This window comes from Medicago truncatula, chromosome 2, assembly GCF_003473485.1.
Source record: "Medicago truncatula cultivar Jemalong A17 chromosome 2, MtrunA17r5.0-ANR, whole genome shotgun sequence".
In the NCBI taxonomy this organism is placed as follows: domain Eukaryota; kingdom Viridiplantae; phylum Streptophyta; class Magnoliopsida; order Fabales; family Fabaceae; genus Medicago; species Medicago truncatula.
Window position 1 is genome coordinate 39,751,497 of NC_053043.1, and position 22,418 is coordinate 39,773,914.

At 32.0% G+C, this 22,418-nt stretch overlaps 3 protein-coding genes and 1 long non-coding RNA gene across 5 annotated transcripts; 1 reads left to right on the top strand and 3 right to left on the bottom strand.

Moving 5' to 3' along the window:
• Positions 1–3,032: 3,032 nt before the first annotated feature.
• LOC112419436 (uncharacterized) lies at positions 3,033–3,491 on the top strand. Its single transcript, XM_024777119.1, has one exon. The coding sequence runs from the start codon at positions 3,033–3,035 to the stop codon at positions 3,489–3,491; it is 459 nt and encodes a 152-aa protein (XP_024632887.1).
• A 624-nt stretch (positions 3,492–4,115) lies between these two features.
• LOC25487376 (protein POOR HOMOLOGOUS SYNAPSIS 1) lies at positions 4,116–7,394 on the bottom strand. Of its 2 annotated transcripts, XM_024776115.2 has the most exons (9): positions 7,105–7,394; positions 6,857–6,973; positions 6,056–6,121; positions 5,828–5,931; positions 5,616–5,654; positions 5,198–5,403; positions 5,069–5,115; positions 4,857–4,884; positions 4,116–4,520 (listed from the first exon to the last, which is right to left on the bottom strand). In XM_024776115.2, the coding sequence occupies exons 1-9, from the start codon at positions 7,363–7,365 to the stop codon at positions 4,462–4,464; spliced, it is 927 nt and encodes a 308-aa protein (XP_024631883.1). In that variant the 5' UTR covers positions 7,366–7,394; the 3' UTR covers positions 4,116–4,461. The 2 variants fall into 2 exon arrangements, with proteins under 2 accessions (XP_024631883.1, XP_013464742.1); XM_013609288.3 differs by lacking the exon at positions 5,616–5,654.
• A 2,948-nt stretch (positions 7,395–10,342) lies between these two features.
• LOC25487377 (uncharacterized) lies at positions 10,343–15,212 on the bottom strand. Its single transcript, XR_003009216.2, has 3 exons — positions 14,901–15,212; positions 12,565–13,423; positions 10,343–11,231 (listed from the first exon to the last, which is right to left on the bottom strand). It is a non-coding gene; the product is annotated as an uncharacterized lncRNA (long non-coding RNA).
• Positions 15,213–16,059: 847 nt separating this feature from the next.
• On the bottom strand, positions 16,060–18,402 carry LOC25487379 (uncharacterized). The gene is made up of 3 exons (XM_013609291.3): positions 18,248–18,402; positions 17,038–17,243; positions 16,060–16,589 (listed from the first exon to the last, which is right to left on the bottom strand). The coding sequence occupies exons 1-3, from the start codon at positions 18,335–18,337 to the stop codon at positions 16,325–16,327; spliced, it is 561 nt and encodes a 186-aa protein (XP_013464745.1). The 5' UTR covers positions 18,338–18,402; the 3' UTR covers positions 16,060–16,324.
• Between the last annotated feature and the right edge of the window lie 4,016 nt (positions 18,403–22,418).

Genomic DNA, 22,418 nt, shown 5'->3' on the forward strand with positions numbered 1-22,418 from the left:
AATATATAATCTATGGATTTTTTATACTAAAAATTAGATTTTCATTTGTTCAACTCGGTAGATTATATTGAAAACAACACAAATTTTTTAATGAGTCAAAGTCTGTCTATCAATATCAGTAGAACAACATCACAACAATACAAGAAAATAAAACTATGAAACACTCGGACAACAAAATTACAAAAAAAAAAAAAAAAAACTATGTCAATGACACTTTTTTTACTAAAAAAAATGAATTCATTCATTCATTCAAATTGATAGAAATTCATAAAAAATAAAAAAAAAATAAAAAATTCAAAAATCACTACAATCAAACATGATGAATATGTAAACAAACTCACAACTTTCGGTTTAATAGCATATAACGACCAAATGGCTTCAAATATGATAACATTAAAGTGCTCATAATACTTGTGCCTTCGAATTCGTAACACTGAAGGCGTCAAAATCATTAATTGAATTTGCACTAAATCGAAGTTAATATGTTGAGATGAACCAAGCTGACATTGTAACGAGATGGGAAAACAAAATAATGTCGCATTAATACGACAAACAAACCAAACGTCTCGCTAAGAAAACGAAATCAAAAGAGAAAGCTTAATATATGTGAAAATCGCTTAAATAAAAGGGAAGGAAAAAAACGATCAGAGGGTGATTTTCAGACTAAGGTTGAAAAAGATTTGAGTGGAGTCGAACTCGAAAGAGCTTGACTCGACTCTATAAGAATTAGTTTATTTTGAAACTCAACTCAAGTTTGATACAAACCTTATTTTTTAACTAGAAATCGACTTGTTTAAAGTTCACGAACATTTCATGTCGGCTCTTTGTGTTCAATTTTTTTCTTCACATTTTTAACCTTTTAATCTAGGGTTGGCTAAAATCCAACGGATGACCATCACATTTGAATGCAATGAATCTTTTTTGCATGTTTTGTCTAAGAGTGTAGGATTGGATGAGTCATACTTATACCTCGTATCATAACTATGGTGTCATGCATGTATAATGCTATTATTTCCTATTTTTTAGTTTAGTTTCTTTCATTAAAAAAACACTTTATAGACATTTAATAAGTTATTTTCATAAACTCTCCCATACCCATAAACAATAACATAAACCTATATATCCCTTCAAAAATAACATAAGTCTATATTGTAAATACCCGCCTTTTAAAAATGATGTGTGATCCCTTGAGCATTACTCAATTGATAGAAATATCATATTTTATATGTAGGATTGAGGTTTGAATCCCAAATTCTTCACTTATTCTCATTAAGAAATGACCGAAAAAAAAAAAACTCTTATTGAATTGAATTGAATTTGGGGTTATATTGTCTCAATTCTTCACAAATCCCTCTAGAGGTGGAGTATAACATTTTTCAACAACGAAGAGACAGAATGTTTTTCACCTTCCAAAACGTCATTGAACAATGGTAATGTTTTCTTTGTAAAATGAATATGGATTTTCACAATAGTAATAAATTCTAATTTCTAATGGGGTGAAAATTTCCTATGCATGAGAACCGATATTGAGTATTTTAATTTTGAAATTTGGCCTATCATTGTCCTCACTCATCACCGTTAAAAATATATATAAAAAAAAAACTGACCCAGCCACACGTTAAAAAACAGGTTGCATATCACAAATAGTACAGATCACGAGTTTCATAATGCAAAAAAATATCATATAACCAAATGTCAGTCTTGTAACCAAAAAATAATGCAAGATATCATTCTATATATATATATATATATATATATATATATATATATATATATATATATATATATATATATATATATATATATATATATATATCAACGGATTCGTTGACACCAAATATCATCCGTTAGTTATTTTAATCCAAAGGCCCATAATTAATCCGTGTTTCTTTTTCTTGTGTATCATTTCTCTCACTCACACACAATTATTGTTCTAGTGATTGAAAAACTCAAAATCGAAAACATGGAGCAATGATACTCGTAATTCATTCCTGGGAAAATTGTTTTTCTCTTCCCCATACCTATGAATATTATTATTCTTGTCTGTATCTCCTTCCGTCTTATTTAACTCATATGTATTGCAACACATGAAGGAAATTTATGTCAAGCTTATTATAACAGTTACAATTTGATGAGTTTCCTTCAAAAATAAATTACAATTGGATGAGTTTGCTTTTAAATGTTTGGATATAAACAAAATGAATGTATGGTTTTGGTAGAATAGAAAACTCCATTACAATTTTATTCTGATTACGGAATAAAAAAAGTAATCCAACAAAGTCACTGCAAGTTTGGGAATGGCTTTGAATTGGTCAATTAGCATGTAGGACAAGAGATCATAGAGGGAATTTCATTTAACAACTAATATTTCCAATTCATTCTAAACAATAATATCTTGGAAGTATTTTAATTATTCAACTATGGGGTATTTCAATTTTGCAGACAAGAGAATAAGGAGAATTATGATAGGATTATGTTTCCAATTTAGGTTTTGTAATCATTAAAAATAATAATAGTGTGTGATTGAATAAAAGGATACACAATAAATAAAAATGTGACACTATTATTCTTTGTCTATATATATATGACAAAGAACACCCCCAAAATAAAAATTGTAAGAAGCAATGAATTAATCATCATCGGCTTCCTTAGTTTTCTTTGTTCCCGAATGGTAGTTAGCTACCGTTGGGGTTAAATGTGTAATTTCCATGTGTTTTCAAGCAAAATCTGAAATGGGAACAGCCGAACAGCAATGTTTTCGTTAAGTTTTCTTAAATACTTGAGCAATAAGATAGGTCCAAATAAACTGGAAATAAGCTTCTACACGCGCACCTCTATCAGCTCACAATAAAACTCTCAGTCTTGGATTTGGATTTGGCATAAATTGTTTTACACCTTCCAAATATCAATGGAAAATGGAAGGAAAAGGATCTTTCAATGAATGTTGATCCAAGCAATTATTCTAAGTATGAGGGGTACCAATCTTGAAGAACTGAATGTTTTGAACCTTTCATCCAAGCATTACCATCACCATGAATAACAAGGAAGATTTTAAGGTGTTCAGACTTTTTAGATTGAATGGCAAACCCAGGAATGCCAGCAGCATAATGGACGTTCTTTGGCAGCCTCCTCTACCTGGCCGTGTTAAAGCAAACACCGATGGTTCTGCTTTGGAATCACCTACCGCTGCAGCCATAAGAATTTTATTCAGAGACCACCATGCTAACTACTTGCGAGGATCGTCTCAAAACATAGGCTATCAAAGCTCTTCTTTTGCAGAATTTCAAGCTGTTTTGAAAGCTTTAGAGATCGCTAAACATCAGAATTGGAAACACTTGTTGATCGAGTCAGATTCAATGAATGTGGTGCTAGCTTCTAAGAACACAGCTTCTGTTCCTTGGAGACTAAGGAACAGCTGGGCTAATCTTTCTGTCGTGGAGGAAGGAAGCAGAGTGATATTCACTCAAATATGTAGAGAAGGGAACATATGAGAAACAAAACACACACACACACTCACTCACTCAAATTTAGGCCTACCCTTTAATTTTCTGATTTTAGACTTGGCCTTCTAATTTTTAAAATTTTGAACTGAAAAATGATGGTTGCTCAATGGGACAACCCAACTGGGGGCATTAACAAATATTTTCGAGGAGGTTGTCTTCAACCTCTAGTCCTGGTCTCGCTCGCTCGGTTTGCAGGAGAATGAGTTTACACGACTTAGTTCACTTGTAGCCTATATTTTTGCCTTCTGTGCAGTTTCAAAGGCCATTCTTTGCTCTCTAATATACTCCAGTGTGTGTAGTGTAGTGGTGTACGATGGCAGACCACGACTGCAGAAAGGAGTGTTTAAGCTTTTCCATTTATCTAACATCCTCCACTGCCTCTTCAAACAACTAATCTAAGGCAAATTTGTAGGAACCTAGGTAAACCTAGTGAAAGAAGGCACACTATTATATAATTATACTCTGACTCAACCATTATTTTTTAGACTTTAGTTGAGATGAGAATAACTTGGACTATGTACTGATTGATTTTATGAATGAATTTTACGGTAATAGAAAAACATAGATTGACTAGGCTCCATATCATCTCGTAACAAGTGGAAAAAAGTTCAATGCAAAGAATTTTGTACTGGATTGAATTGAATTTTTTGAGATTGTTGTATTAACAAAAAGATTTTGTAAACAGAAACCATTTGATATTTGACTTCATTAGCTAAACACTGACTAATACCATAATCAGGTAACCCTTCTTTTCTCTTGGAATTGTAATTCATAATGTGCTGAAACAGTAAAAGAAGCAAAGACTAAGTTTAGCTATTGATTAGGCCGTGTGCTAGGGAATGGAAGAATCAACATAAATCCGTTCAAAATTTGCGGCAGAATGTTTAAGGTCACCATGGTTCAGTAGCACAGAGGGATGCTGAGTTGTTCGGTGTGTCATTTCCAATGCCCTGGACTACTAGAGGGACATATCACCCCCAATTTCGCTGATAACTTTCTCCACCTTGACCAGCATATCTAACAACATCAAAATGGTACATCAGTATTTTGGACTTCAAATTTAAGTAGACCATCGCCATACAATATTAAGAAAACAAATGTATGTAGCATGCACATGCATCTAATAATGCGCATGCATCAGAAGTGTGATTAAAAACTTTTACCTATACATACAAGGAACATAAAAAGTACAGGATGCATACAAAACTTTATATTCAGACCAAAGAAGATTAATGATTTTTTACTCATGTTCCACTCTAGAATGGAAGTGAAAAAAAGACAAGAACTAAATAAATAAAATGGTGCGTCATGTTTAATCAATGTAAGAGAGAGAAGCAATAAGAAACGTGCTACCTTGGAAGGAAGAATCTTCCATGTATTTCTGCATCAAAGGAAAAGAATATCAGGAGTAACAAATAATCAGTTAATAAGATGTACTTCTCAAATATTCACAACTTAGAGAAAGCTTATATATCATGATGAGCATCATATCAATGTTATGTGGTGATTAAAGCATCAGATTGTAACATAACATCTAATCAAAATGCGAAATCCAAAATTTGTACCGCTATTTGGGACTTGAGATCATTCTCCTCTGTAACAGTTGGTTGAGCTGCAAGATATTATTGTATTCAGATGAAATATGATGTGGTAGAAATCAGAACAAATAGTTTAAAGCAAAAAAGTTCGCCAACCAGGATTGAGACCAGAGTAATCCATCAGGAATGACGCAAAACTGGGTGGCAAGGCTGGAAGGATGCTTTCAAAGTTGTGAACAGGAGCTGTTTCCTTGTTTTGGCTTCCTAACCCTGAAGGTTGCACGCCTTCATTATTCATACATATTGGTATTTGTGGAATGTAAGTGTCAGCCGGAGTCATAAAACTCAGTTCCTCAGAAGGTCTACAAGCACAAACACAGCAAGGCTCAGTATATGTGTCAAATCTTCATCACAATTAAATCCACTGATACTTCAATATACGTAATGAGGGATTTGGCTCCTCCACTAAAGTGGGAAAATCAATGGTTGATAATCCAACACACTCTTGATTTGTTATGCATATGTATATAAACATCAACTATTGATTTGTTCTTAAATGGTTGGTATTGCTCACTTTTGAGGAGTCGGATCCGGTACTAAGAGGCTATATTTACTACGCATAAAAGTAGGAAGAAAAGACAGGATGAAAACAGAAAACAGGTCAGTGAATGGTAATGTATGAAAAATAGAAACTGAATGACAATTAAATAAATGTTCAATATATCAGATTCACATCCTTCCAGTACTCCAACAAAATCTAACCAATTACACAAAGCTTTTTTATACCTGTAAGAGTGCTTGTTTGTTGACATAAATTCTGACTGAGATGAAATTTCTGAACCAAAGTCAATATTTAAAGGTTCTGGCTCCTTGTTATCTTTTAGGATCTCCTGGGAAGGAACACAATCATAAAAAATCAACAAGCAAATACTATGGTTTTATAAGTGAAGAAATTGCAACCCCTTGTTCTATAGTTTTTAGTTGTGATTTATTACTATGATAAGCATCTTTTACCTTCAAAGCACCAATGAATGATTGTGTTTCATAGATTGATGGAAACCTCATAGCAAACTTTTGAATCTGCAAAAAAGAAAAAGTAGCATCACAATTATCATACTATGTCTGAACAAGGTAGTGTCTGTGTGCAACTAAATTTATTGTTCGCTTAATAAATTAATCATGCCTCACCCTAACAACACTGTTATTACGTTCGCTCAAAATTACATTAACAAATGCACGAATCAACACTGTATTGTTACAAGTCGCGATGGAATAGCAATTACCAAAATCAAATGCATGAACGGATAAAGTTAGAAAGACAAATACCTAACATATTGCTATGAAGTCCAAAGCAAAAAAGTACTCTAACGAACGAATTCAATGGACTAACTTCTTAAGTCACGTTAAAATATAGTAAATATAGTTAAGTTGGTCATTCAAAAATATGAGTTGCTCCAACACAATAGAACTTCTTCAGTTAAATCAGTCCTCACATTTTAGTTCAAAATTGCAGTCCACAATCCCGATTGTTTCAACTAGGTTTTAGCAGTATCGCAATGGTAACGTAATTGTAATTGCGGCCAAATTGACTGTTTTATTCATATTTTAACATAATAACAAAATTTGCAGCTTGACTCAAACCGCACATTACATCAAAATATGAAATGTACACCCAGAACTAATTTATGTTAAAAATACATATTAAAAATTGAAAAAAAAATTACGAACTAATCTGATTATTTAATCGGTGAAAATCACTTTGGATATATCAATTAACAAATTAAGCACGCAGAAAAAAAAGAAAAAAAAACTTACCTCGCCTCTCGAATCTCTGTAACTAACAAGCACAGTTCTAATTCCCCTAGCAGGAAATCCAGGATCACACGATACTTGAGGCCACGAGAAATTCAGCTTCGAAACATAGTGTTCTTCCTGTAAAAGAAATTTCACCGAAAACACTGAATCAAGCTTCGTCACTTCCGATAATGAAAATTCAGTTGCATCGATTAAGTAATAGCATAAAACAGAAATGAAATCGAAAAAGGAAAAGTGATCGGAGTTACGAGGAGTTTAGCGTTGAAGGCAACGGTGAGAACGACGTCGGAGAAGTTGAGATCGGAGGAGAATCGGAGGAAAGCGGAGGTGGAGGAGGAGATCCATGTGCCACGTGGAGGACGGTTACGGATGCGAACAGGGAGAGGGTGAAGATCGGAGGAAGAAGAAGAAGAAGTGATTGAAGAATGAGGAAAAGGAATGAATCGTGCGAACGAAATTTCCCACTCGTCACTCAGTGAGTTTGATCTTACTGCAACTGTTCCCGCCATTTGTTTGAATTATCTCTTTTCTTCTTTTCTCTCGCAAAAAAAAGTGAAACCACGCTTTGTAATTTATGGCCGAAATTATCTCTGAGATGACGTGCACAAAAAATAATATTTTTTCAAAATAAATTAGAGTTTAATTTTTATATCACGTGTCCGCAAATTCTCGAATGAAGATTACACATTATTAGTTTTTGTTGATTCGTTGTGTTATTTTTATTTTTTTGGTTTTGTATTGGTTTTCGATCCACCAAAGGTAGATGACTAATTCGGCTCGTGCGCAGCGGCATGCGCACTGGCTAAACGTTATTTCCTCTGGGAATCGAACCCGGTATTCCCTGATCTTGCTACTAGAGCCCAAACAACTTGGTTTGATTCGTTGTGTTATGTTGCTGGAGAGAACTCTAGTTTCGTGCTACGAATTGGTTGTTTCTCCACTATGTTAAAGATTTTTTTTAATACTATATACATTCTATATATAATGTATAGCATTTGAATAATTGATTAATGTGTTCCACACATCCAAAACTATTGTTAAACTTATCTTTAATAGAGAAATGTTAACTAATGTCTTCGGGATACTGATTAAGGACTTTAAATAGTAACTTTTTATAAAAAGTTGTGCAATCAGTACATTGGAAATTGAAAACTTTCATATTTTAAACGAATAATTATTTAATTTAACATCCTTAAAGAGTGTCTCAAGTGCACTCGTTAACAAGACTCTCTTTAATATTACATGTGGAAAATTGCAACTACTGAAATAATTTTATATGTTATATTATCAACAAACTGATACAATGAGAGATAAAAATGGTTAAATGGTTTTTTAGTTATATAGAGAGTGACATTTTTGTTGACATGTAAATAAAAAATCAATTAAAATTTCTAGAATATAAAAAGCACATAACATTTTTGATATATATTTTATACCTTCAAAAATAAAATAGTATATATTTAAGGAGAATGTTTGAGGCATTGGTTAAACAACCAAAACAAGTAACTACTCCCTCCATTCTAAAATATAAGCAAAAAAATCTCATTTTCTTTGTCTCAAAATATAAGCAAAAAAGACCAACTTTTATGCTATTTTTATGTTTTTTCAAACAAATCATCTTTTCTAATGTAAAATTAAATGCAAGTTGCATTTAATTTGTTCTCCTTTTTATTTTCTCCATAATTTTTAACCAATGAGAATTATTTTTACATCTTTCCATGAAATTTATTCCAAGAAAAACACAAAAAATTATATCTCAAATCACTAAATATTAGTTTTCTTAATAAGTGTGAATTAGTGTTTTTTGCTTATAAATTAGGACGGAGGGAGTATTTTATAAAAAGTGATGTAATTATTACTTAATCAAAAGTCAAAATTTATATTTTCAAGACAAATTTTTCATTTATAAATTCCTAAACATTGCTCTGAGGGCACCGGTTAGCAAGACCCTATATTTAATTAGGGAAATGTTAACCGGAGCACTGGTTAGGAAATTATAAAAGAAAATATTGTCTTGGAAATTGTGTATTCTACTTTTTAAAAGTTAAAAAAGTATTCTTTTCGATATAAAACTTGACTTTTCTTTCTATTTTTAGTTCCTTAACTAGGGTTTCAGGGGCACTGGTTAACAAGATCCATTTAATTATATCCTAGATGTATTGCGTACACTGCAATAAATTTTTGGGTTCGTCTCTGGATGTCATTGTTAGTCTGGGGATCTATTCCCCTATTAGTTATCGGGTTCATTCGCTAATCATCAAAGTTTGGGTCTTTTTGAGTCGTATTTGGTTTGGTTCTCTGAACGTTCTCACCACTGCATTTTTTTTGCAATTTAGTTTCGTTTTTGTATGCGGGTTCGTTGTGTTGTGCTTGCAGTGGAAGCTCGTTTGATTCAATTTCTTACTTGTTAGGATTGATTCCACGAAAAAAATTTATTTTGTTGTTCGAAGAACATAAAAATTACAGCCCAAAAATTTTGAGGTTGAAAAATACGTAAAAATCAAAACACTACGGTTTGTTGGTTCTTTAACCAATAAATTGAAGTAAAAAAGTCCAAAAATTCAAATCAACTTTTTTTATTTTTAAGATGAGTATGATTATTAGTAACAGGTTGGTTAATGATTATCGTAAGGATGACCAAGTTTGTGAAGCCAAAGTAGTGTTTAGGAGGACGATGGATTGAAATTTAAAGTTGGATTTCTATCGCTATAATACGAAAGTGAACCCTAAAAGGCCAGTAAACCTATCATTTTCCAGCAGAACTTGGTTCTTATCAGTAATAATGACCAAGTTATCAAATCAATGAATTTCATTTCTAATTTTAAAGTTATAAATATTAATCAGATTGATTGAAATCACCCCCTTATTATGTTTCTCAAAAATTTGGAAGAACAGGTGTGGCAAAACAATCTGCTTGGTTTACTCTGCAATATGCTTGTCTTTAGTTTGATGCATATTAAACCTATCATGTATATTTTTTTTTTTGAAAAGGAAACCGAAACATGCAATATTTTTCATCATGAAGCACACATAATAAGTGACAAAAACTCTAGCCAGTACCCCTGAACATCTCATGTCCAAGCTAAGCTAAAATAGATAAAAAAAACACATCAACCAACTCAAAGCATCACCCCTGCAAAAGTTCCCCATTAGAAAAGCTTATAGGTAAACCAACCAATACACCTCTATTTCAACATTTATCATAAAGTTGATATGGGGATTGCATAGTGTAAGCAAGAAATGATACTTATTAAATGTGCACTTCTTTATATGCTTGGTTGTACCTGTCGTTTTTTATCCACGGTTCTAGATTATAAACATCTGCATTAAAGGGTAAAGCAGGTAAAGAAGTCATCCTTTTTGCCATGATGACCAAAAAACTAACTGAACCTACTGTATAAAGATGCCGTAAAGCCTTTCTAATATATTCAACACATCTAATATCTGACAATGCATATCTTAAAATAAACTATGGAGCAAATGAAATCAATAGCAAGTGGAGGAATATAAATTAACTCATAATAACTAGTATAAAATTAAAATATCTTCATCCAAAGGATTTGATTCTAAGCTAGCAATAAGTACAAAGGAATCATCCAACAAAATAGTTAAACTATCTATTGAAAACACAATTAAGGAACCATTAATAGTCATCACACTACTTGCACGACCTAACATAAATTCAAAATACAAACAATTGTTGCATAGAAGCTTAATGTGGAAGAGGACGGGGAAAAACCAAGCTCTTCATATGTTCATCAGCATACCAAATTTGGTTGTCAAGAAGTTCAATATGTTCAGCTCTATCATCTCTCCTATTATACATACTAATATCATCAAAAGCTCCTTTGCTAGCCAGCAACATGACATTTCCATTTTCAGAGAGACAAACCGGAAACAACCAATCAACTAAATTGAGATTCACACAAATACCCAATTGAACATAGCTAACATTCACCAATCGAGTCCAAGACTCTTGAACTCCAAACTCTCTCATTTCTCACAAAACAAGATGGGTTCTCATGTGGACATAATAAAGGCACAGACGATCCCTCAAAACAACAAGAGTTGGTTCATCTTTGGGTACAACAAAACCATCAGGTAACATCATATACTTACACGCCTCCATCCGCATATCAAACGATAAAATCACTAATTGGTTGATGGTAACATTTTTCCATTTATACATATGACAATTTATGTTGTGACGTGCTAACCAATTAACACTACCATTCACGAATTGTCCAACGAGAGTGCCTCCAAGTAGAATTGGAAAATCAGGGCAAGCAATAGTCTTTCTCCAACAACTATCTCCCATGCAATGAACCCTCCCCTCCCATTTCTGTGTTGTACAATCCCAAAACACAACCACCACCTATCATATATTAAATAGAAAAATTAATCCGAAGATAGTAACTGTATGTGCTTAAACTAATGCATTAAATCACTTTTTCACAACACCAATGTGCAATAATTTATTAATTTTATGTTCCATTATGTGTCCCACTTTCTTTATAACTTAAATAGGGGGATAAAACTTCTGGTAAAGAAACATCTAAAACAACAACAGTACAACATAAATCCAATCCAGACAATCAACTCCATACATAACCAATAAACATATCAACAACAAGCATAACAGTGAAAACACATATTTAAACAGGAAAACATGCAATACAATAACACTACAGAATCAACTAGTATTCTAAGGTGGTACACATAATTGACTACATGTAGTTTCATATATGTATTAGTCTCCATAGTTACTTACTAATTAGGTAGCATTTCTGTTATTGAGTTATTGACTGATTCTGTTTATTGATATCGCAAATACGTCTCTCTCTCTCTCTCTCTCTCTCTCTCTCTCTCTCTCTCTCACATTTGAATCATATGGTGTCAGAACTCTTCATTTGATTTAGCAAGATGACCCCTCTATGACTGATTATTTTACCAAGATTTGAATCATTTGTGATGAAATTGATAACTCTATATCTGAATTACACTTGTGCACTTAAGTACTCTTCCGGTGCTCATTCTAGTGTTTCGGAGAGAAAGGCATAAGATCAAATGCAATTTCTCCATGGGCTGAATGATCAGTATAGCAATGTCTAACATACGGAAGACAAATCCTCAACCACAAATGGTTAAAATGTTTTCCTATGTCGTACAGCATGACTTGGAATTCAAAGCTAATGCAATCAGTTTTTTCTTCTACAGCAACAGCTTTTTATACCTAAGCTATTGAACATGATTGTTCACTTAAAGTTGTGCAAGAGGAAATACAACTGTTAGAAGCTATTAATCTAACCATATATAGGTTCTAACTGGTCTTCCTCCTCATAAGTCTGTAATTATATGTAGTGTTGTCAATCACAGAAAATAGCAGTTTGACCAAATTCCGCTATGCCACAGTGCTATATAGCGCAGCTATATCCTAATTGATGTTATAGTGAGATAATTTCAACAATTTTTTTACTTAATTGTCTTGTTTCATGCTTTGAATTACTTTGTTGCTGAATTAATCTCTTTTAATTGTTTCATGAAAACAAATTGTTTCATGAAAACAATTAAGGTTGATTCATGCAAATCTCATAGGAAGTATCTTAATTATTTATATCGTTTGTTACTTGAAATTGATCATTGATAATTACTTCTAAACTAACACATAATGTATCATCGTAAATAATAACTAGTAGTTGATCTTTTACCTTGTATGTATAAGTAAAATCATCATAGCCGAATCCAAGGTTTACCTGGTCCAGCTTTACTTTCTTAGGAGGCATGATACTCAAATTTGGTGAATCTTTGGATCTTAAACGTAAAGTAGGGTTCCAGAACTGAGTACAAATTTTTGTGTTTCCATGTTTTTTTTTCCTTTTTACTGATCAAACAGACCAAGCCATTGATAGAGCCTATTGTATAATAATCATTGTTGTCGTTAAAACGACGACACTCGTCTTCTTCAACAACAGACGATGGGTGTTCGATTAAATGACGCACTATGTATGGAGCTACGACCCAAATTTCTTCATCGTCATCATCGACATCACGTAAGGTAAGTAGGGTGTGTGGATTTTTAGGTGATCTTTGAAGGTGAAGTTTTGCAAATTTTGGGTCGGAAATGATTGATTGGTAGTGTTTAGAAACACATTTGAATCTCACGACGGGCTTCAACGGAAGCCATGATATGATTTCCACACTGAGATCAGGAAGAAGAACGGGAAGAGACATTGTGAGATCACCTAACGAGAAGCTTCAGCAAAACATTCCTCTACATATTTTGTTGGGGAAATGTAAAAAAAAAATTCCTTCATGGAGAGAAATGAAAGAGGAAGTGGAAACTGACAGAACCGAGAGAGGTGAGATTACGGAATTAGGGTTTTGTTTGTGAGAAAGTGTAACGACCAAGGTTTTTAAAATTGAAATCCTCTGATAAAATACTCTACATGACAGAAATAACATGAAATTCCATTATAGGACTTAAAAAGGAAAAGAATTTAAAATACACTAAGATCCTAAGACTTGACACTATGATCCAGCTCAAATGGACTCCAAAACGGCTTATACCTGAAAAGGAAATAATTGAATAGGGTGAGATATCAACATCTCAGTGAGTTCCTAAAGTCGGGATAAAACATAGTATGCCACATAAGAAGTATAACTAATGATCAACTCTAGAAGATTATGATCATAACAACAAAATACTTTACTTTAATAACAATATAATAATCTAACTTTTTGGTTAACCTTACATATTGTATACTAACATCACTTGCCTTAGTCGATATACTTTAATATAACTAGACTATACTGAGCACAATTGTGTCTAATCAATCATTTAGATGTGGATAATCTTAATTCTTAAGTGATCGATTTTTTCAATGTAGTTTGCTATAAACTAGCCTTTGTAAGTGACCCCCACTTACCTAAATACATTGAAACTGACACCTAAGGGTTTCCTTTGGCTCAGAGGAAAGATCCTTAGCCTGGCCCTGCCCACACAGCTTGTATAAGTACTTAGTTGCATATACTGCAACCACTAATAATATAAATACAATGGTTTACTTAGTTATACATTATACAACTAGAAAATACTATAAGCCGATTAGCATTCATTAGTTTTTACTGCACAATGCAAGGCCTTACCTCATTTGTGATTCTGATCTAGATCAAGTTTCATGATCAACTTCTAAACTAATAACAAGTTAATAACTATTCTTGTGCCCCAACGTTCATCGTATAATTCTATTACAATGAATTCATTAAAGACCTTGTGTGCATAAAGTTCTACCAAACCAATCTCAAAATTCAGTTTTACTATAGTCATAACTCAACTTTGCATATTTAATTAGCATAGCAAACGAGGTCCGAATTGAGCAAATGAACATTCCCTGGAAAGCTTGGAATGTACAGATTATTATTTTGGGTTAATAGGTCTTTACCCTCTGTAATATAGGTCATTTTCGGTTTTCCCCGGAATTGTCCTATATTAAAGGGGTAAAGACCTGTTAACCCTATTATTTTTGTTTTGTGGTTTTAGTAACCAATTAGTTCAGTTTAACTAAAGAATATGCATGGGTACAAAAATAGGACAGAAATGTTTCTCTAACTTGCAACCAGAACTTCTCCTACTCTAATTAATGAAATTCCACGATTCTTGAGCCTATTCTGTAGATATTTTTGTCTACTTTACAATGGTATTAAGTTTCACTTAAAAATGATTTCGGTAAATTACTAACAGGGTATACAAACTACAAATTGCAGAATTTCAATCTATTCTTTCTTTCACTTACTCAATTGATTCTACATCTACATAAACATTATTAATGTGATATAACAAACAATATAAAAGTAATATTCACAAATAAGATTAACTTTAACATCCTTGCCAAATTCAATCAAATGCAAACACATCAATTCAACATGCATTAACATAAAATCTTATAATTTTTATGCATGAAACATGTTCTATTATTAGTAAGCTACAATTCCAATTTGTCAAAACCGTAAATCATGCATGAGGAATGAGGGAAGAGGAACCCACCTTTGTTTTTAGAATGTTGATCCAATTAACCTTCCTTGCTCCTAGCTTGCTCAATCTTCAATTTCCCAATCTTCATGATGTGGAAGCTTGTAATGCGTGTGATGAGAAGAGGAAGAGGAAGTGGAAAAATCTGATTCTCACACTTGCTTAGGCCTATTTATAGGGTGTCAATGTCAATTTACTTTTTTACACTCATTAAGCATTGTAAAACCTATTTTACCCTTTCATAGTTTTAATTCCTTTTATTTCTTAAACCATTGATATCCCTTAACACATACAGAGACACTAATAATGAAGTGCTAATTGGTATTCTTGGTGTTTTATTTCTGAAAGGAAAAGTGATAATGGAAGGTTAGTGAAATGTTTCATTTCATGACCAATGGTGTTCTCACTTCACTCACAATTCTATATTGGCTTGCTGGTTCTAAGCTTGTACCATCCATCTTACCAATACTTAGAAATGCTTACCCTTAAAATCCAAGTTAATATTTGTCATATCAGTAAAATAAAAAAACAAAGAATTGTTCTAAAATAAGTAAATTGCATTTTTTTTATCCAATAGTTTGATGACCAGAATTTTATTCTTTAAAGTGAATGTGAATAAATGAATTTTTTTGGATTCTATGCTCACATGAACAATTACATTTTGTGGTAAATCAATTAATAACTTTTTTTCTTCATTAGATGGCAAGTCCAAATCACTAAATTAAATTTGTTATAATTAATCTCTTATTAAAATAAAGAAATCTCGAATAAAAATCTTATAGTTCTTCATCAACATTTATCATCTTCATGTAACAAAAAGCTAAAAAAAAAAAAAAAAAAAAAAAAAAAAAAAAAAAAATCAATTACAAATTCTACTTAGGAGGATTGTCTCTAAACATATGCTATCAAAGCTCTTCTTTTGCTGAATTTCAAGCTGTATTGAAAGCATTAGAGATCGCTAAACATCATAACTGGAAACACTTGTGGATTGAGACAGAGTCGATGAATGTGGTGCTAGCTTCTAGAACACAGCTTTGGTTCCTTGGAGACTAAGGAACAACTATGTCAATCTTAATCTTGGGGAGGAAGGTAGCAGAGTGATATTCACCCATGCTATTGATTTAATGATGAAACTATAAAATTTGTCCATTTGATAAAAAAAAAAAGTGTCTAATGATGCAACAAAACATTCTCTCATTGATATTGATTTAATGATATTTATATGACAAAGAACACCCAAAAATGTAAGAGGTAATGAATCCAATCATCATCAATTCCAAACACAATAGGTAACAACAACAGCAACAACAAAAATTACTAACATACAGCTTATACATTCTACTATTGGAACTACATTGTAAATACAAGAAATGCAATGAGTTCCAGATATAGTCACATCTAAGGCAATGAGGTTTCTGTGAAATGATTAACTAACAAGCTCATTTGTAGGTTCCCATGCCAACACCAGTCTCACCTCCTCCAAGATATGGTTGGAAACTTTCCCTTGCACTCGAGTAGTTGATATAGTAGAATTTCGAAACGATGGAAGTGAAGAAAACGAAAGCAGCACCAGCAGCAAAAACTCCCTTCCTTACTGTTTCACAAGAAGGAGGATCACTCACAAAGAGGGTTCTGTACTTTGTGTGATAAGCATTTTCAACTGATCCAGCCAACAAACACACCTCCGCTATGATGAAAAACACCCTGAAAGATAGAATTGCGAAACAATTGTTGTCAGTTCAATAATATAAAAAATTAGCAATAAATGATCAATTTACTTTGAGTAAATCATCATTTTAGTCCTCAAAATTGTAAGGCTCGAGCAATTTACTCGCTCAAGTTTACGAAATAGCAAAGTAGTCCCTCAAATTAAAGAACGTCAATCAATTTTGTCATTCCATATCGAGTTAAATAGTCTTTTGCTGCACCAAGACAATCATAAAACCTTTAAACTTGTGGTGTTAAATTCGAAAAAATGACTAGATTGACTTATGTTGTTCAATTAAAGGGATAAAATTGCTATTTTGCAAATTTGAGGAAATAAGTTGACCGACTCTTCTTTGGTATATCATATATGAGGATTAAAAAGTCAATCAGCTTTGCAAGATGTAAAAATATGTGAATTTTCTAGATTATGTTAAGACTTATATACCAGCAGACTATGAAAAGAACAATTGCACAGGCCCTTGAGCCTCCGGGCTTTAAAGGCTTCCCACAACAGAAGCATCGACTCACGACCATTATGACGATTTGACTAATCATAAGGAATAGAAATGCTACAACACCATAGCCGGTTGCTCTATCCGAGTCATAGACGCAATAGTTATAGTTTTGTTCCTTGTCTGGAACAATCTTAGCCTGTCAAATGAAAACAAAGATAATGTTAAGCGCGACGTAGATAATTTGTAAGAGATTATAAGTTTAAAGCTCAATGCCATAAATGCACCAAGGAGGCAAGTAGCCACTTTATTTCTTCAATCTGAACAATTATATGATCATACATCTCACAAATGAGTCATACATATATTAAGGATTCGTCACTTCAATAGCGAGATACATCGACCAAGACTGTAAAAACCTCGACTACATAGTTCTATAAGAATCACAAGTTGACATATGATTGATAACTAGTGATAAGTTCAAAATTGAGCAAAGGAATAAGCAAGTACATGCAGAAAGAGAAAATGAGAGATCTAATGTTTCAAAATACACACAACCACAGCTTTAAAAAAATGTTAGCAACCAAAATCTAGGTTGTGACATCAAGGATTTTAATGTCTCCACAATTGAGGTCGCAGTTGACTAGGATTCTCTGCAATGTCAAAACTTGCAGACACAATTATAACCGCAATTTAAAATCTTGCAAACAACATTTCATATTGTTTACAGATCTAGATCTCTAATTGCTAACACAAAATAAATCACAAACCTATTACACTAAAACTGAAATTCTTGACCAAAGGTAGAAAAGTTCAAGATTTGGCATTTCTTGGAATGCAAAAAGCCAAGGAACAAAGTCACATAAACTTCATAAATCATACTTACTACAATGAGTCAAATTGAAGCCTTTAAACCAACAACAAATGATAAACCCAAAATTAAATTTCCAAACTTTAATTCATATAAACAAAAACAGAAGATTAAAGATTCAAACTTCATCCACATTTTGACAAATTATCAGCAATCAAACGTAATAAAAAAAAAACAGAAAAAAAATGCTCTTATCACTGTCAATAATTCTACAATTCATCAAAAACCCATGATAAAAAACAAATTTTGACACAAACCCAGATTTTTATTTATGATTAAGAGATGAAAAGTAATAAAATTTAAGAAGAAGTGAATACTCATTAATTACTTACAGTGCTTCTTCTTTGTTCAGCAGCAACGGCAAGACCAAAAGCAATCACGTCAAAAACGAAGACAATGATGAGCAACAATTTGGAAGCCATTGAATGTGAATTGAAGAAGATGAGAAGAGAATGTAACTGGATCTATGTGCTTTATTGCAGTGTATTGTGTTCAATGGCGTTTCTATGCAGCTATAAGGTGCATTTCTGAGTGAACAATAAGGTAAGTGGTAATAAATAAATAATTTTTGGAAATAAAAAATAGATATGTAGAAAAAGACGTGGAAACTAATTGTTTGTATCTGAAAATATGTATTTTACCAGCTACCACATTGATTACTCACCTAATTATAGGATTTTTCTTTTTTACTTAGAGAATAAGCATAATGCAAAAAGAGTTTTTTTTTTTAAGGAAATAATGAAAAAAGAGTTATTACTGTATTTGATACTTTTCTATAATTTTTTTTTTATAGTGCCACACCGTTTTCACTAATGTAAGTGTAAGGTGGTGCATTTTTATTTGACCACACTATCAATATACATAAAATTATAAATAAATAGGTGATTTTACAAAAAAATTTCAAGAGGCTAAAATGATTTATACCAAAAATAAAAAAAAGTCTTTTCTAACATAAGGTGTACATAGGACATATAAACAATGTCGAAACAATATTTACAAGAGGAAAAACTGTACAAGAAGCAACAAAAAAGAAATAACTATCAGCCTATGTTCAAAATGGTGAACAGACTAACCCACCAACCATGGTAATTGAAAGGAAGAGTAGCAAATTTTTCCTTCAACCACCTAAATGCGAGCGACTTAATCTTATCAACCATCTGACTTATCGAGCATTCTTTATCGTTAAAATGCATGTTATTTCTTTCTTTCCAGATCAATGAAACATTTTTTTGTCAGACTAATGCATAACACATGATCGAATTTTGATATATTTTTTAAGGTGACCACTAAAACTCTCTATTTGAATATCAAAACTCTATTTTTTAAATCAAAAGGATAAGAAAAAAATCAACAATATTTATCTTCTAATATTAAAATCTGTCCAAAAAAAATCTTGTTATAGTAAATAACATGAACATGGTTAATAGTATTATTTGGGGGAGTTAATCCTTGAATTGGGTTATGAGATTTGGTAGAGTAGAGTCGGTGGAAAAGGGAAAGTAGGTTGAGGAATTGAAGGATGGATGGTGCAGATTAGTAGTAATTTTGTAGGGATATGAAATATGGAGTTGTCGGTGACTGGTTAGTGAGGGCATCAAATTGAAGCAATGTCACACTGAAGGAAAGATTTATGGGTTCATTGGAAAAATGTGAAGCTTCCCAAGTGAATCATCTTTTTAAGGAATCGTTTTCTTCTTTTTTTAGGCACAAATCTTCCTTCTTCTATAATCCACTAGTAGCTAATTTTTTTTTCTTTAATCTAGTTGTAGCTAATTTTTGTACACAATTTACATGAATTATATCATTATACTAAATTATTATTATTTTCTCCTTTTTATGTAAATTCTATTTGAAGAAATAACCAATAATTACCTGCCAGTTGCATAAAGTAGGTGCCAAGAGCCAACGGTCGTTTTTTCAACAAAAAAAAAAATAGAAAAGAAAAAAGAGCCAACGTACGTTTGGTTCGGTTGAAAAAGGATTAACTAAAATTTCTCAAGGATTGAAATTTGAGTTTCTCTAACGTCGATATAAAGATCTGGTTGATGAATAATATATGTAAGTATATTTATGAGCATTCTTTTTCTAGAGACTTTCTCTATAAGATTCAACTGATTTAAACATTTTTCACATATGTTGTAAAGATACTACTTGTGTGGGATATGTTGTTAGCTAGGTTATGTTTTGCAAGTGTTAAGTTTGATCTATTTTAAAAATGTTAGGCTTAAGCAGAACTATTTAATATAATCCTATTTTTATGGTTTGACGTAATCTTTTTAAAAGTTTGAACGTCTATTTAAAAATATCAAGATTTTTATAAAACAAAAAAAATTACTATATCAGTCATTACTTGAGTAGTACTTTTGTAAATTAACTAACTAATATATTAATGAGATTAAACTCTATTTCTTTTACAATACAATAAATATTCAAAAGATTATTGTAGGTCAGCATGTTTAAATATAAAAAATTGTTAAAATTTATTATTTATAAAAATGTATAAAATTTAATAATATAATAATAATAATAAATATTTTGCGTATTTGTTAGAAAAAATAAAAATACATATCTCCTCAAGTAGAACAATCAGTATGATCTTTTTAGTAAAATAAACTTCATGATCTTAAAATGTTTTATTCGTATCTATTGGAAAAGAACTCGATATAAATATACGATAGGTTAACCATAAATTCATGTGACTTTGTGACGGTCTAATCTAATCCACTCCCACGTTTGCATCATGTTCTACACCCGTTGTACGCCCTATCTAATGAGGACACTCTAATTCAAATATTTGTTTTCTCAGTGACACTAGTTAATGTTGCAAGATGATTCAAAATTGGTGTTTTGGTAATCGTGATACGATTTTCAAGGCAATAAGTGGGTGTGTTTCTGAAAGCTAAATTGTGACACGATTTTTTGATAAGGGTGCAGTACAATACTGTGTACGAGACTTATCGTGACACGATTATGGTACACGATTATTCCTGGATCCGAACATTATATAAGCATCCTTTGACTCATTTGTTAGAAGAAGAAAAAGCTTGGTGAATTTCATGGAAACCAAAGGAGAGAACTTTTAGAGTATTTAGATACTAAAGGTTGAAGGTCTTTGGGTGAGGTTCAAAGTTTCAAGATGTGAATCTTGGAGAATCAAAAGAGGAGGCTCTTGGGAAAAGGGTTGGTGCCTTTTGAGGAGAGATTCACGAGGTTGGAAAACATATGAGTAGAGAGTCATTTGTTAGCTACTTAGGCGAGTCTTATAAAACCAAAAGAGAAGATCCTTAGGGAAATCAAAGCAAGGGTTAATTATCTTTTGGGGGTTAGATTCTAGAGTTGGGACATAACCGTAAAACATCTTGGGAGAGTGAAAATAATTGAGTGTCTTGTACATGAGAGGAGATTGAGAAAATGGTAAAAATTAGGGTTTGTTCTTTGTGAGCTTGTTGAAGCTAATTTCCTGTAACCCTTTTGTATTTCTTTGTAAAGAACTCATTGATAGCGGATTGGAGAGATCAATCTCTCCTCCAGAGTAGGTCATTGTTGGACCGAACTGGGTAAACATTTATTGGTGTTGTTGTCTTTTCTCTACTCTCTTTATCTTGTTTATTCTTTAGTTTAATTGTGATTTTGCTATGCACTTGGCTTATAGATTAGGCCTAGATTGTTGTTGTTGCTCGTAGTTATTTTTGTTATTGGTTGTCATTGATTCTTACTCCACGAATCTAAATTTCATTGATATGAGATTTGGATTTTGACCGAATTCACAACACTTAAGTAAAAAAAATTACATAAACAATAACACTTTTGAACGTTTGACTACACAAGCTCTAAAATATTTTTATTATATTTGTTTTCTTAATTAATATTTCAGTTATTAGCAACTTTTTTAATATTTAGAGTAAGTGAAGTGTAAAAGAATTATTAATATTTATGTAAAATATAAAAGTATATTCTAATATTTAAATTAAATTATCACTTCATATGAAGCATGAGTCCTTTTTCTTCCTATATTGTTTCGATGAAAAGAAGAAACACATGTACAAAGAAAAAAGAACAGAAGAAAGAAACACATGAGTGGAACCTTGCTTTCATGCTGGCATTTTTCATGCCTGTTTTACTGTCTGTCTCTAGCTGTTTGGTTGACTTCTTATCTTTTCATTTAAAAATATTATTAGATTGAACGGGTGAGATTTGAGGCTCTTAGGTAATTATGTGAATCCAACTAATTAAATTCTCACTTCACATCACTGGACCGATCCTAATGTTTATTTAGGAATAAATATTCTGTTTTGTATACGTATGAGCTGGTGTCAATATATTTGAATATATTGAAATTTCAATAATATATTGAATTTCCTAAAAAAATAAAATAAAAAATTGAATGTGACTTTTGCTACTAATATCATTAGATTAAACGGGTTATAGAAGATAACACTAAAAAAAACGGTTTACAGACGACACATGATCTTTTTGATAGTAGAAGACACATGATCAAATTAT

Coding starts and splice junctions, on each gene's coding strand:
- LOC25487379 (XM_013609291.3), bottom strand. CDS start 18,337: ATGGCTTCCAAATTGTTGCTCATCATTGTCTTCGTTTTTGACGTGATT. Junction 17,244..18,247: donor CTGAACAAAGAAGAAGCACT/GTAAGTAATTAA, acceptor TTCATTTGACAG/GCTAAGATTGTTCCAGACAA. Junction 16,590..17,037: donor GTTCTTTTCATAGTCTGCTG/GTATATAAGTCT, acceptor TCTATCTTTCAG/GGTGTTTTTCATCATAGCGG.
- LOC112419436 (XM_024777119.1), top strand. CDS start 3,033: ATGAATAACAAGGAAGATTTTAAGGTGTTCAGACTTTTTAGATTGAAT.
- LOC25487376 (XM_024776115.2), bottom strand. CDS start 7,365: ATGGCGGGAACAGTTGCAGTAAGATCAAACTCACTGAGTGACGAGTGG. Junction 5,404..5,615: donor CCGGATCCGACTCCTCAAAA/GTGAGCAATACC, acceptor TTGTGCTTGTAG/ACCTTCTGAGGAACTGAGTT. Junction 5,116..5,197: donor TTACTCTGGTCTCAATCCTG/GTTGGCGAACTT, acceptor AATATCTTGCAG/CTCAACCAACTGTTACAGAG.